Here is a 14972-nt window from a genome sequence, read left to right on the forward strand (position 1 = left end):
ATAGATTTATCATGAATAGAAGCAAGACTCTATTGGTAAATTGAAGAAACTATCTATAATTAAATCAGATTCATGAACTAAAGCACAAAACAAAACGCCAAATCCTGATTAGGCATCGTGCTTGCTTTACGCCTCAATAGATTTACCTTCGTTTCCGACAACCACCTAAATAATTAACAAGAAAACCTCCCCTTCGCATGTTTTTTGGACATAAGGAAACACATGAAAGTTGAAGCAAATCGCTTTGTAAGATGATTTAGCTGCTAAGATGTTTCTCCTCTCTTTCTTTCCCTAGTAAAATTAGCTACTAATTTTTAGCTTAACTTAGTTGACATCATAATGCGGTTGTAGCAATGCTCTTTTCTTCTTCTTTTTTTTCGTGACCTGGAGGATTCATGAATGGAGAGAAGGTCTAGCACTCACACTAATTTAAAAAAAAAAAAGTTTGACTATCCTAATATATTTGAAATTTTTCATTCCTTCACAATTTGAACTCGACCATGAATTGATTACATGGTGGGAGCAGACGCTAGATCACATATGATACATTTCCAGCATGTTCATGACACTCTACACCAAGAAAAAAAGGGGAGATCAAAGATCATTTTACTTCCTCCAAAAGACTTTCAACTCCCTTACAAAAACACCCCTCTAATGCAAAGTCTCTCTGTTCAACATCTGGTAGCTTCAACATCCTTACACTAGATGAACTCCTCCACCAATTTCCCGAAGTCAAACCTCCCATTGCATCCCTCGATGGCACCCAGCACCTCTTGGAATGTAGACACGCTGCACGGGACCACCAGCCGCTCACGCTGCTCGAACCCGAACTCGTTGGACGCCTTCTCCAGCAGCATTTTGAAGAGAGGGTGCGAGAGGAAGCTCGTGGGCACCACGAACCTCCGGTGCTCGTCTCCCACGTAGACCGCGAAGAAGCCGTTGGGCGTCTTCGGGGACGAGGACGCCTCTTCCTCAGCCTCGCTGAGCAGGAACTCGTGGTGCGTCGACTGCTCACGGTCTGCCCCGCCGCCCTTCGTCTTGGCCTTCTTTGCTAGTTTCTTGAAGGAAACCATCTTTTTCCCAACATATGTCAGTTAGATTGGGAAGGAAGGAGAGAGAGAGAGAGAGAGAGAGAGAGAGAGAGAGTTTTGAAGTGGGTGGAGAATTATAGAGATGGTGATCTGATGTCTAAACTATTGCTTAGAAGTAAAGGATGGGCAGGAGAGATTTATACAAACGATAGGTAATAAATGGCAAAGAAGGGAATGTCTCATCATCAAGAAGGGTCGACCTTTGACTTTTTGCAGAAACATATGAGAGAGAATCTCTGACCAGTAGTGGGGTTTTCTTCTTTCTGACTTTCAAATAGATCGAAGCAATTTATAAATAATTCTTTTGTGAGATTTTTATATTTAATGAGAAGACAATGATGGAGGGCAACACATACAACCACCTTGCAGCACTTAGGGTCACCATTGTTGTGTTGATGCATTTGTTCTGTGGCTATGAAATTCTTTGCACTCTTTTGTTGGTGTCGAAGGAAGAGGATGATATTTGACATTGGTATAAATTTGTAACCACGAATTTTTCTTTTTGTCTCATGTCCATATTGACATTTGACGAGGACCGTGCATTGTTGGTCTAAAGGGAAAGTCCTACGAAATGTATGGGGTTACCATATTTCTTTTTAATTTTTGGGTCAACATCAAATGCGGGCATGTGCCTAAGATTGAGAAAAGAAGTGATTAGTCCGCCATTCTCCGACTAGCTTGTGTCAATGAAAGAATGCCAAGAATCATTTCATATAATTCTGTCTTAAATTTTGCATACACATATCAATTTACTATTCAAAATGACATATATCTATATGAGTTGAATCTTTTGAAATAGTATTATGGCCAAGTTTCAACTTTTTTTCTCGAAGCTCATTTAATAACTCGGCTTGTGTGTATTATCTTGCTCGTCTGACTACATCCATTCCGTGGACTTTAGAGAAGGAGAAACGCTTTGTTTCAATTTAACTTGCGCATGACACGGCTGCTGATGTTTTCATTGACGCTTTCTTCGTTTCTCTTCTCATAATTATGGCATCATAGACTATCACAGTTAATACAACAAAATGCACCACAGGATCGAGATTAGAAAGTCGAATCGATAGGCTTAAATAGTAAAATCTCCTAGTAATAATTCAGCGTGCAATAGATGCACATCCCTCGTAAACGAGACCAAATTGACGCCGCACCTAGAGCACCAACCACAATCATCCCTCAAAAATGATATAATTAATCCTAAGACCAAGATAAAGCTTCCCCCCCACTCATCGGTCATGATCTTATCTACTTTCGATTGTGGCGGTGTTTGGACTCGGAGAGATGGGACGTCGCGTCCTTCGCGAAGGGCGAAGAGTACGGAACACACTGTAATATTCATCGATCGTCATTGTGTACCAAAAGTCCTTCAAACCCAAGATATACCAGAGTTTGAAAAGCCTTATAATTCTCCTTTTGTCCCCCTAATTTCAACCTTAAACTTCAGTGGAAAGAGAGAGAGAGAAAGAGAGAGAGAGAGAGATGGTGTGGCTGTTTGGGCGTGACAATGATAATGCAAACTGCGAAGCAAATCAAAGAAGCAGTTGAAAATAGAGATTAAGAACAACGGCCAAGAAACGACATAAAATAATAGAAAAATGGAATCCCCGCTTAACTTCTGACGAGAAGAAACATCAACGATGGTGAACCGCTTTGCCTTGAAACGTTGCATGCAGAATTCAAGCCCCAGCATTGGCCACGAGAGGGGAGGGAGTGGTTGGCGATGGAGGAGGAGCCTCCCGCTTTGGAAGGAGACGACACGCGAGTACGAAGGTGTCCTTTCAAGGGTGTGAACGGGACGACCGTAATGGCGCACGCCACCGAAATAGCAAGAACGAACAAGTGGGATCGAATGCGACCGGCGGAAGGGGACCGCAGGAGGAGTCAAAGGTCGTACATGGACGAGCTTGATTGTATATTTTCTAATCATCCTCCGGACAGAAAAGCTGTACCCTCTTATCCACGGACAACGTGATGATAATCCTTGTCTTATTATATGCTAAGCCCAATTTAGTGGAGGAACTTTTTTTTTTTTTCAAATAGAACCTATTATATACGAGCAACAGTTATCGCATCTGCGTAAATAAGATCTAAAAGAGGGGATGGGGAAAAACAGTCTAGTTATTTCGCTTGGAATTAACCCTACGGGCCTTCGCAGCCCAGTCAGCAGCAACATTTGTCTCACGACAACAAAAGGCTAGGGAAATGTTGGGAAAAAACGAAAGTAGGAAGGCAGCTTCGGAGAAGAGGCTGAGGAAAATGAACAGAAATACTCGCGAAGTGGGTCGAATTTCTGCGCTCCTGTGGTCAGCCGGTCAGATCATTCTAGAAAATTTAGGGCTACCTACTGCCAGATTCCCTTGTTTTGTTTCAATAGATTTTTGTGGGCCTGGCCAATGTTGAACAAGGATCATCTTCTTCTATTATATTGATTTGATCGGGGGTGTCTTGAGTGATCCGATAGCTTATCACGCCATTCTATCCGCCAGCCTCCATCGCGTTCTTTGTCTTTCGAGAAAGAGAGAAGGAATGCTCGAGTGTTTGACCGGCCTGCTTTGAGTGTAAGCTAAATAAACCATAATGTTTAGGAATAATCTTTTTAGACAAGAGTGGCAAAACATCTAAATATTAAACTATCTTATTTTGACCCAAAAAAACATCTAAATATTAAACCACGGATTAATGTAACAGTTTTTTTTTTTGCCAAAAGATTTCTAAACATATTGTGCCGATGTTAATTCAATCATAAATTCTCGGAATTAGGTCGATTTAGTTCTATACGTTTTCATGATTTTTCAATAAAGTCGTTCCGGTCAATTTTAGTCGACAATTGATGTGACATTCTACGTGGTCGGATCAAGTGAGGGTAGCCCTTGCTAGAGCCTCAACGACCCCACTAGTTGGAACATCCAATGAAGAGGGAAAAAGTAGAGAGAGAAAAAATAAAATTCAGAAATTTTTAAAAATTGGAGAAATAGTCGATGTCAACACCAATCATGCAACATAAACAAATCGATATCCACATCAGTAATTTCCCGACCAAAATTGGTCGGAAATGACTACATCGATAAAATCTTTAAAAGCTTAGAATTAAATTAACAAAATTAAAATATTCATGACTAGATTAGCCATCATACAATGGATTTGGGATTTTTTTAAATTAATTTCTCCTTAAAACAAGATGGTCCTAAACGCGTGAGTATAGAAATAGGATGTTATTTTTCTTCAATTTGTCTGACTTTCACGGATGATGGTTATAATGATAGAGAACACCGAAGGCCCTTGCTAGAGCCTCAACGACCCCACTAGTTGGAACATCCAATGAAGAGGGAAAAAAAGTAGAGAGAGAAAATAATAAAAATTCAGAAATTTTTAAAAATTGGAGAAATAGTCCATGTCAACACCAATCATGCAACATAAAAGCAGTCGATATCCATGAATAATTTCCCGACCAAAATTGGTGGAAATGACTACATCGATAAAATCTTTTAAAAAGCTTAGAATTAAATTAACAAAATTAAAATATTCATGACTAGATAGCCATCATACAATGGATTTGGGATTTTTTTAAATTAATTTCTCCTTAAAACAAGATGGTCCTAAACGCGTGAGTATAGAAATAGGATGTTCTTTTCTTCAATTTGTCTGACTTTCACGGATGATGGTTATAATGATAGAGAACACCGAAGGCTGGATTGTTCCTTGGAATATTCGATGATGACGTACAGGTATCCTCCATCTTCTTGTATAAGAAAAACGATTTGTTGACATTGGTCACTTCATTTCATCGCCAACTAATCATACCAAAACCCTCTTTAATTTTTGCGTAATAAATTTGAAGCAAGAAAATAGAGATTTATAAGATTCGGGTCAAATTTGTGTGTACGCGTGTGTTCTTACCTGACGCGATCCATCTCTTATTTTAGGAACGAATTTTAATAATTCTGCGATCTACCACTAGATCCCTTGATTTTGAAAACCAAATAATTTCATGGATCTCACCAATTTTATAATACTACTTAGATTAGTTGCTTCTGTTATAATTATTCATATTCTTGAACATTTTCTAAAAAAATAGAAAGCACTGCTCGATCTTTATTTTGCACTGAAGGTCTTTTGTCTCACTCGCTCACGATTCCTCTTGGCCCACCGACTCGCCTGTAAGGTGAGGCATGTAGTTTCAATCTTATGTGCTCGCAATGATTCTTTGATTCTATCGTGCGTCCCTGCGATTCAAGGTAATTGGAGCTTGTTAGTTGTCGACTTGGTTGTCACGAAAGTAGCATGCGACTGTTCTTTGTGCCCATGCCTATTGTGCTTTAGAATTGTCGTATCTCTTCGTAAATTACGAACGTTGGTTTGACGCGCGCCCAGCGTATGAATTAGTCTCGATGCGTTTATGACACGTAACTAGCCGTGCTTGCGGTTCAAGCTTAAGCTCGTGCCTGTTGTATAGCATATAACCGGTTCATTCTTGAAAGATACAGCTCTCATGTCACGTACTGGTCGACCCTCTTCTATGTTTTTCAAGGGAGTGGGTATTAGTTTGGGCCAATTTTCTATATTTTATAAAGAAAAAAATTATCGAAAAAGTCTTATCATATATGCCAATTCAGTCCTAATTCCTTCACAATTCAATCATAAAGCTTTTGACAATTCATCAATTCGGTCCTAAATTTTTTGATCGTGCCAATTTAGTCCTATAACTTTAAAATTTATCAAACTAATCCTAAACTTTTTAATGAATTGCCAATTTTTGTTCTTTTGGCAAATTTTGGCCAACATCCCCGATTAGTGCCGTCCATCCTACTTTCTCCTACTAGTATTGGCGTGAATAATATTTTAATTTTTTTTAAAAATAAATTGTTTATTAACTTTTCCTTTTCTTTTCTTTTCTCTTTTTACACATTATTGGCGAGGTCGCCGGCTATTGATTGAGAGTCGCCAAGCCCTCGCCCAAGCACACATTGGGGCCCACGAGGGCTCATGACACCTTCATCAACCACAGCAAGGGCTCGCAACACCCTTAATGGCCGATGGAGATCACCAACTCTCAACCAATGGTCGTTGTGTAAAAAAGAGGGAAAAGAAATTAAATTAAATTAAAAATTCAGAATTTTTTAAAAATTAAAATATTGTCCATGTCATCTCTAGCTAGGCTACCATGTCAGATGGCTGGCCAAAATTAGCTAAAATGACAATTTATTAAGGACTATTTTGACAAATCATACTAAATTAGTACAATCAAAAGATTTATGACTGAGTTAGTAAGTTGCCAAAAAGTTTATGATTGAATTGACAAAATTACAAAGTTTAGGATTGAATTGACCGCCAAATCATAGGTTTAGGACTTTTTGGATAATTTTCCCATTTTATAAAGCATGGTAGTCCCTAGTTAATTTGCCTCTTAAATGTTCAGTTGTCTTAGGCCCTAGGTCAAAGGGATCCAACGTGGGGCAATACTTCCCAATAATCGTAGGTCGGAAAAATTCTATTCAGTCATACTTTTAATTACAACGACCCTCGAGAATACCCTAATTCATAGGTCTAAGATTCACATCTATAAATTGAAATATTTGAATCATCAATTCATAAATACGATATATGAAGAAAATATACGTAACCCATGAAGAAGTCGAATGAAATATATAAAGATTGTTAGAATTAATAGGTCTTCAAATCATTTATCTGAAAAAATGAAAAACTATTATTATTAGATGATGATGATGCTTTTCAAAAATCGAAATTGAGTCAATGTCATCCATCATGTACAAAACTAACCAAAAATTGAAATATGCACGCTATTTATATATATGTAACCCACCAAGTACGACCGGAGAGATTTTGTCCGACCTGGAAAACATGGGCCTAAAACATTTTAGGCCCAAGATAAGGTTGTCCACGTGATGCTCATGTTTAGTGCAGCACGTGCGGGGTTGTCTTCCTCGCTACGTTAAGCGCTTCTGTCGTTTCAGGGGTACAAATCTGTCGTTTCGGAGAATGGATTCTGTCGTCTCTCCTTGTCCTCCTCCTAGAGCTACTACACTTCCCGAGTAAAAGGAGCCATGGCGCACGCAGCTCTTGCCAGGCTTTGTCCAAGACGAGTCCGAGCGATATTTGAAGCGCCCAACACAGGTATCGTACCCACGTACTAATCTTGTCGTGTCGAAGCCAGTCGGGCCTGGGAGAGGAGCAAAGTGCCGAGTCCTGGTAACCGGCATGCTCTTCATTCTTGTGATACTTTCATCCTTTTTGAGGGCATTAAGAATATTGTTCAGAATTTTGATGAGCAGGGAATATGTGGATTGAGGATCATATGAGAACGCGTTTGTCATCTTTGTTCAATTGTATTTTGGAAACGTTAGCGACGGATAAGGTCGTTTGAAATGACTCTCTGCATGAGTTGGGGAAAACTATGCATGCTTGGACGTATAATTAGTAAATATGGTTTATCAAATTACTAATGTTACTGTTGACAAATCACAATTCAAGCGGTTGTTATTTTAACAAGTTTTTCCTTTCCTCTACAGAAACAGAAAAAGAAAAAAAAAAAAAAAAACCATTTGGAGCCAATGCTTGCCAATTTAGGGGATGATGAGAAGATGATGGAATCAGGATTTGAAAATCCCCAGGACATTCCTAGTCACAGCTGGTTGAAAAGGGGATTGGACGCTTCCCGAAACCGATATGGTGTAAGGCCTGGAAGACACTGGAATGGAGCTGATCGTGGTAATGCTTCCTACTCTTGCACTTCATGCTTTCTGTGAATTCCTGGAGTCAGGAAACTCTTATTTCGTTCCTTAACCTGGGAGGGAGGGAGAGATTTTGTAGCTTTAGAGTACAGAAGCTTGTTTGCCATATAGCGTTCACACAGTTTACCCTGTTTCGCTGTTTGATGCGGGATTTGAGAAGGAACCATTCAAAAGGATGAAGGAGAAACGAGCATCAGAGAGAGAAGCTTGTCTATGGTCAGTGGCGGATATGTGACGGTTTCCAGGCAGTAAGATCTAATGCTTCTCATCTTACGTTTCAGCATGAAGTCTGAGTGAAATCAAGTAAATGTGCAAAACCCCTTCACTTTCGAGATGAAATTGGTGGAAATGGTGCTTTCTTGTCTTTGGTGCGCAAAAGGTTGCTCCTCTGTTTGTCAAAAGCCTGATCTGATGGGTTTGCTAATTTCTCGAATACAAAATAGATTTCGTCTAAGGGTGCACATAGGTTTTGTCCGACTAAGGCTATGCCGAGGGAATTCATTTTTCATGTTCGTGATTGACATATAAGGTCTCAACCGTTGCATAGATTGACTTTTAAGGATGCACATAGGTTTCAATGAACTAGTTTTTTTTTTTTTGTGTGTTTATATCATATGAATAGTGTATCCAACTGGGCAAAACATTACAATGCTATAAAAGTTTCCCATAACGACATTCTTTTCTTATGGCCTTTTGGTATATATATGTTTAATGATGCCAAAACTGCAGCTCCAGAGGATCATCGGAGTTGTGACTGCTCCTGTGATTTTCTATCTGTTTCAACTTTATAGAAGGAACCCTTATACAAATCACTTGTTCAGTTTCTTCCGCCATGTGATCAGTGCAACGAGTTTATCTGTCGTTCCAAACACAAAAGCAGTAGCTGCAGAGGGCACGTTAAATCTTTCTTATGTTCATAATTCCATCACAAGTAGCCACCCATGTTACAACTTCAACACAAACTTGTCATGTTCATTGAAGCCGACAGTACACTCACAACTCTTTAAGAAGCTTGTATCTAGATGCAGTTTGAGTCACTTGCACATGTGCCGCGACTTCAGGGAAGGAGCAGTATCTTGCCAATGTGTTTGCTACTCTCAATGAGCCGGTGCGCTTCCACTGCTTCAGATAGAGAAAACACTTGAAAACCACAGGCTTCACCTTGCCTTCTGCTACTGCCGGCCAAACATTCTGCTCGACCTCCTTCATGATCGCGGCTTTATTTTCTGGACTTCTGTATCGCAGGCCAGCAGCTACAAATGCATAACAGTACCATCATAAAATAGTATACAAGCGACATGAAAAGGGGGACAATGCCTATGTTCTGCAGAAGGAAAAAAAGTGAATGCAAATCTACCAGCAGAGAAGTTTCTTTTTCTATAAGTTGAGATCCACTCTTTCAAATGATACTTGCATTAGAGACTAGTTATGAACTGAAATTAACCATTATAGAGTGCAAATGTTGGTTCACATAATGACCAGAAACCACAAGAAAACTGAAGTTAAAATCCAGTAACAAATGTAGCAGTTACGGTACCTTGGACTGTCAGGCGTTTGGCGAGCAGACCTCTCAGATCGACCTGCGTCGCTACTCCACTCAGAAAACCAATGATGAAGAGCCTCCCATCGAAATTCAAGCAATCAAGGTTTCTCTGTAAGTAGGATGCTCCGATGCAGTCAGAATGACATCGACCCCTGCTATAGAAGCAGTTCTTTTAGTGGCAAGCCTTTTGAACAATTATGCTAGCTGAACACAAGTATCTTGCCATGCTGCGACTTCATTCAACGTCATTTGCAGACTAATATCTTGAAAATTTTGTAAGAGTGGTCAAAATATGAGTAATCAAGGAAGAAATCAATGCGATTCCTCCACACACTGCTTTTTCGGTCATATCATCATCTGATGAAGTTTCTATGCGTAGCTCTTTATGAAAATCTCAAATCTTTAATGAATCAGAAAGACGTCATGTAAATGATAAGAACTCTTTGAGCGTGGAGGCAAAGAAATTACAGTCAGAAGAGGGTCATATACCTTTCTGTTCTGTTTCCTCCTTTACTCGCGCGACAAAGTCCTCGGTCTTGTAGTTGATGCATACGTCAGCTCGAGATCCTTGCAAGCAGCTAACTTTTTCCTCACTACCTGGCGTTCAAGAAATAGCAAAGATAGATCAGCAAGTATAAAACTCGTACAATTAGTTTGCAAAAACGAAATTTTGATGTACCTGCCGTGACAAAGACTCGGGCACCATGGTACTTTGCTATTTGGATCGCGAATGTGCCGATCCGCTGGAACCTCCATGAACCTAGACATCAAAAGGCATCAGTTCCCAGCTTATGTAGTCATTTGTGCACGATAGACTCATTTGGGCAAAAAGCATAATGGACGCTAGAACATTGGACGCTTGTGCACTCGCTTTCTATTACAGAACGGATTGTACCGATTTGATGATACAAGGACTGATGAACTTCTGCTGAAATGAAAACAACAGAAGAGCTGCAATAGTCCTTCACTGAATGACTCCTACATTCTACCAAACTTAGATTAAGAATAAACGAAGCGATGATGAAAAATTATTTCGAAGTAGATGCTTCAACTGAATATAATAGTCAGAAGTTCTAGATAATACACCAAATGATTCGACAAGCAAGCTGAGAAAAGTTACCAAGAATGTTTCTCCAGCGGAGAGCCGACTCATCATGAAAACAGTGGACCAAATGGTGCATGCCACCTCCGGCAAACTCGCCGCATCTGTGACAGAGATGCCTGACGGAACCGGAAGCACTTGTCCCTCTGGTACAGCAACTTTCTCGGCATATCCTCCCCCGCTGAGAAGAGCACAAACCTGTGGTTGAATCATCCAAATAAATCACATCACTCATCGAACGAACAATACCGGGTCACAAATTCCGGAATGAACTAAAACGCAGGGGATCAAACTTTCACATATTCATCTTAAAGAACAAAATTTCGCACTCAAATTGGAATCAAACCCATGATCCCCGCATCTGATCAATATCATGATTAGTGTCATTGCTCATGTCTTGCTCATATCATCTTTTAATTTGTCTTCAATCCTTTCTAATGAACTTTTGCCTCATCCTCAGATGGATAACGCAGGAAAAATTGCAGATCTTTTCCGGCTTTTGGGTTTCTGCTTGTAATTTTTCTAGACTTCGGGTCAGAAAAAGAATGACATCACCATTTCAGCAGTCGTGATTTTATGAGCAACACCTCTGGATCAATCATCTATTGAATGCATCAAACGTCACCTACGGAGATAACTTTTCCTCACAGACACTGTACACGATTAAGCATCTTTTAAAACATTCATCATCCTTTGGGAACAACAAAAATTTCATGAATCACCCAAACAGGCCAGAGTAAGCTCTCATTGAACAAACAGACAGGATCCCAGTACTAAAAGCAAAATTCGTTGGCAAAATCGAGAATCACCTGATCTCAATTCTCCAACGAGAGACATTCTTGCCTACGGCTTCTATGACACCGGAGCATTCAAGACCCAGGTATGTGCTCGATCCTGGTGGAGGAGGATAAAGGCCTTGCCTTTGATATGTGTCACCTGAGTTCAATGCCGAAGCTGACACTCTGATCAGCACCTCATCTTCTTTGATCTCTGGGTCTCCCACCTCTTGGATCCTGAGAACTTCTGGTCCACCTTCACTTGTTATCACCACAGCCTTCATCCTCTTTCTCAGCACTTGTTGAATTTCTGGCTTTTTTAGAAAGATTCTGTGAGTGAAAAACTAAAAGGTCAACTCTGATTTATGACGGTGATATACCAAAAACCTGTGAATTTCAGACACCACGCTTGAATACGATTAATGACTTCTGGACCTGCGTTAGGGAGTGCACAGACACTTTGTTCTCCAGTTTAATGAAGACCAATCGACCCAGAGAGAGAGAGAGAGAGCTTGAAATTAATCATCTATGATTGACCACTTTAGCAAATTGTTTAAGAATTCATCGTTTGAAAGGTCTATCGATGGTGACATCCCTCTTAACTCTTATTTGACGAATCAACATCATGACGAGGGCCAAAAATATAAAACTGAACAACTGAGAACTCAAATGGAATCTTGCATTCAGCATCAAACAAACATGTAACACTTAAAAAGAAGAATTGTGCAGTTTTAGCATTCCCTTGCTACTACACTAATGGACATACTGGTCAAGGAAACTGCGAGTTTGGCATGGCATAACTGTGAGATGCTTTCTCAAACATTAGAAAGCTTTGGCGAAAAAGGAGGACACTTAATGTCTGAACATGCTATGGATAGCATTATCTCAATCGTACAAATTTTCCCTCTTCTGAAATCAAGAGCAAGAACATCATTTTAGGGACACTGTTGTGGATGGAGGATCTGCATAAGTAGTATATACAAATAGCCGACAGCGACAAGTAGTAGCCCAGAAAATCAAACTTCAGGAGCGCCACAGAATTTCCGCCATCTCATGAATCTCAACCGGTAAAATAAGTTAAGAGGGTTAATTTGGTGAGGATGGTGAATAAGGCTGCGCATGATAAAATTTTGTTTTTTGATTTCTCTATTTCTTTGTTAGAAACAGGTTTTGAGCAATCCGTTTGAATTATGATTTGATTTACATTTTAAAAACGATTTCTATACAGAAATTGATTTGGAGGAGAAATCGAAGCTAGAAAATTGTAGCTTCTCTGTTTTCGAAATAAACACAAATTATTTCCTTTTCTCCATCCTTGAGAAATAGAATTTTTGTTCTCAAATTGGCAAAAGAGGTTATCATACTACCTTCATTTGATGTTGTCCCACAAGAGATTCTTATGGATCCTAAGCATAAACGTTACTTCAAGGTAGAATTCTTATATATTTCTTTACACCATCAATTTTATTTTGTTAATAATCTTGTATAATACTAGTCTTGATAAAATGATAGGGTTGTATAGGTGCTATTGATGGCACCCACATTCATGCTTCTATACTTTTGTCGAAGCAAATCCCATTTAGAGATGGGAAAGGCACCACCACTCGGAATGTGATATGCGTTTGTTAATTTGATATGAAATTTACTTTTGTATATGCTGGTTGGGAAGGCTCTGCCAACAATTGTCAAGTGCTTGCAGCAGCACTGGAGTCTCCTCACTTGGAATTTCTTTGGCCGCCACTAGGTATTTATTTGTCCTTTAAGGAGTAATTTTCTTTATGATCATATTTATAGTTATAAATTATGACCAATGTATGAATACATTGTTGTAGGCAAATACTATGTCATGGATTCTGGTTATGCATCAACTTCAAGATTTTAACTCATTTTAGAGGTGACCGGTGTCATTTAAATGAGTATAGGGGTAGAGCGAGACGGCCAACAACTACAAGATAATTGTTCAACTATAGGCATTCTTCTTTAAGGAATGTCATTGAAAGATCATTTGGGGCATTGAAGAATTGCTTTTTCATTTTGAGACACATGCCCTCATTTGCAATTCGAAAGCAAGCACATATCGTAATTGCATGTTGTGCCATGCAGTAATTACATCCGTAATCAAGACAAGATGGATAAGAACTTTTCCCTATATAGAGATCCGATGTATTTGACTGAACCTACGCAGGATGAGCTTACAAATGTTCAGTTGACCGAAGAGGGAAACCAAATAAATACGCTTAGGAAAACCTTGCCAATAAAATGGCAAGGGATAATAATATCCGAAAATTCCATAAAATTGTATTTTCAACTTTTGTAATGTATTAGTATTATTTCGAATATTATTTTGTATTTGAGGATTTCCTATGTTGTTATCTATCAATTTTATTCCTAGAAATAAAATTTTATTTTGTTATCAAACGGATTTTTTGTTCCGGAAATAGAAATTTTTAGTTGTTATCAAACGGGTTTTCTTTTGCTCGAAACTTGTCAGGGAATAGAAATTGAGAAATCAATTTCGACTAGAAATCAATTTATTCCGAGAAATTTTATCATGCGCAGGCCCTAACCTTCCACTTTGGAGTTCATTTGAGGTGGAGCACGATCTTTCCCAGATCAGCCAGGCTCTTCTGAGTTGGCTATACCCAAGTAAATGAATTTGGGCTTGACAAAAATCTCATCAATCTCGTGGATCATGTTGAAGTCAAAATGCAGGGTCACAACATGAAACTAATTGCATTTTGTGGCATGAGGAGTCAAACTTGCCCCCTCGCCCATTATGCAACTTCGCCCGTCCATAGGTACATGATCTAATTTTCCCTAAAACCCCACCAAAATTCAAACTTCGTCACATTCCTTGATTAGCAATGGGCAACGGATTGGCCATTGCTGGCCCAAGCATGGCACGATTGGGCCCGTACCTGGCACGGTCCCCCATGTGAGGGACCGGGTCGGCCTGAATCAGCCCCTTCGCTCCCGGGCCACTTTGCGGATGGGCCTGAGCCAGCCGAAGCCCAAAAAAGATTATTGGGTCAAATGTGGCCGCATGAGCCCAAAAAGAATTAAAATGGGGCCTTTGGCCACTGTGGCCACATAAGAAACGAACACTAACCCGCGGCGGTTCAATCCCAGCTTAAGCTTATGACCCAAAAAAAAAAAAAAATCCCTGCTTGAGCCGACTCCATTTATACAGCACCAGTACCCCCCACAAACCAAAAAGAAGATCGATCTACAAGGCAAACGAGCAAATCAAGTAATAAGAAACTAACATTTTTTTTTAAATAAATTGTTCGGATAGGAAAAAACCGTACTTTAAGGGTTCATCAGTTTGGTAGAAAACTTACGTTTTAAGAAAATATTTTCTTAAAAATATTGACTTGTATCGCTTATAAAAATATATGAATAAAAAAATATTTTTATCATCCACAAAAATATTTAGACATAGACTATTATGAATAACGAAATATCTATCGTTAACTAATTATTCCAAGTAATATAATCAATCATTTTTTAGAAAAAATAAATAAATCATTCATTTTTCACGAAATGGGTGGATCCTAAATATGATTACATCTTCCTTGATCTACTATTAAATCTAATCTAGATGTTCATGGTGCTGAACATTTCTGATTTGAGACCACAGGCTATCATTAAACAGCAAAAGTTACATTTTTTCTAGCTCTGCTGCACTCTTTCAGTGTACTTCAGTCGATC

At 39.2% G+C, this 14972-nt stretch overlaps 1 protein-coding gene and 1 pseudogene across 1 annotated transcript; both read right to left on the reverse strand.

The window, feature by feature from the left end:
- Window positions 1–460: 460 nt before the first annotated feature.
- LOC120288495 (auxin-induced protein 15A-like) lies at window positions 461–1210 on the reverse strand. The gene has a single exon (XM_039302517.1). It carries the CDS (start codon window positions 1071–1073, stop codon window positions 702–704), a length of 372 nt encoding a protein of 123 aa, XP_039158451.1. The 5' UTR covers window positions 1074–1210; the 3' UTR covers window positions 461–701.
- Window positions 1211–8877: 7667 nt separating this feature from the next.
- Window positions 8878–10879, reverse strand: LOC120287336 (annotated as a pseudogene).
- Window positions 10880–14972: the final 4093 nt, after the last annotated feature.

Source organism: Eucalyptus grandis, chromosome 1 (assembly GCF_016545825.1).
Source record: "Eucalyptus grandis isolate ANBG69807.140 chromosome 1, ASM1654582v1, whole genome shotgun sequence".
NCBI classification, from domain to species: Eukaryota; Viridiplantae; Streptophyta; class Magnoliopsida; order Myrtales; family Myrtaceae; genus Eucalyptus; species Eucalyptus grandis.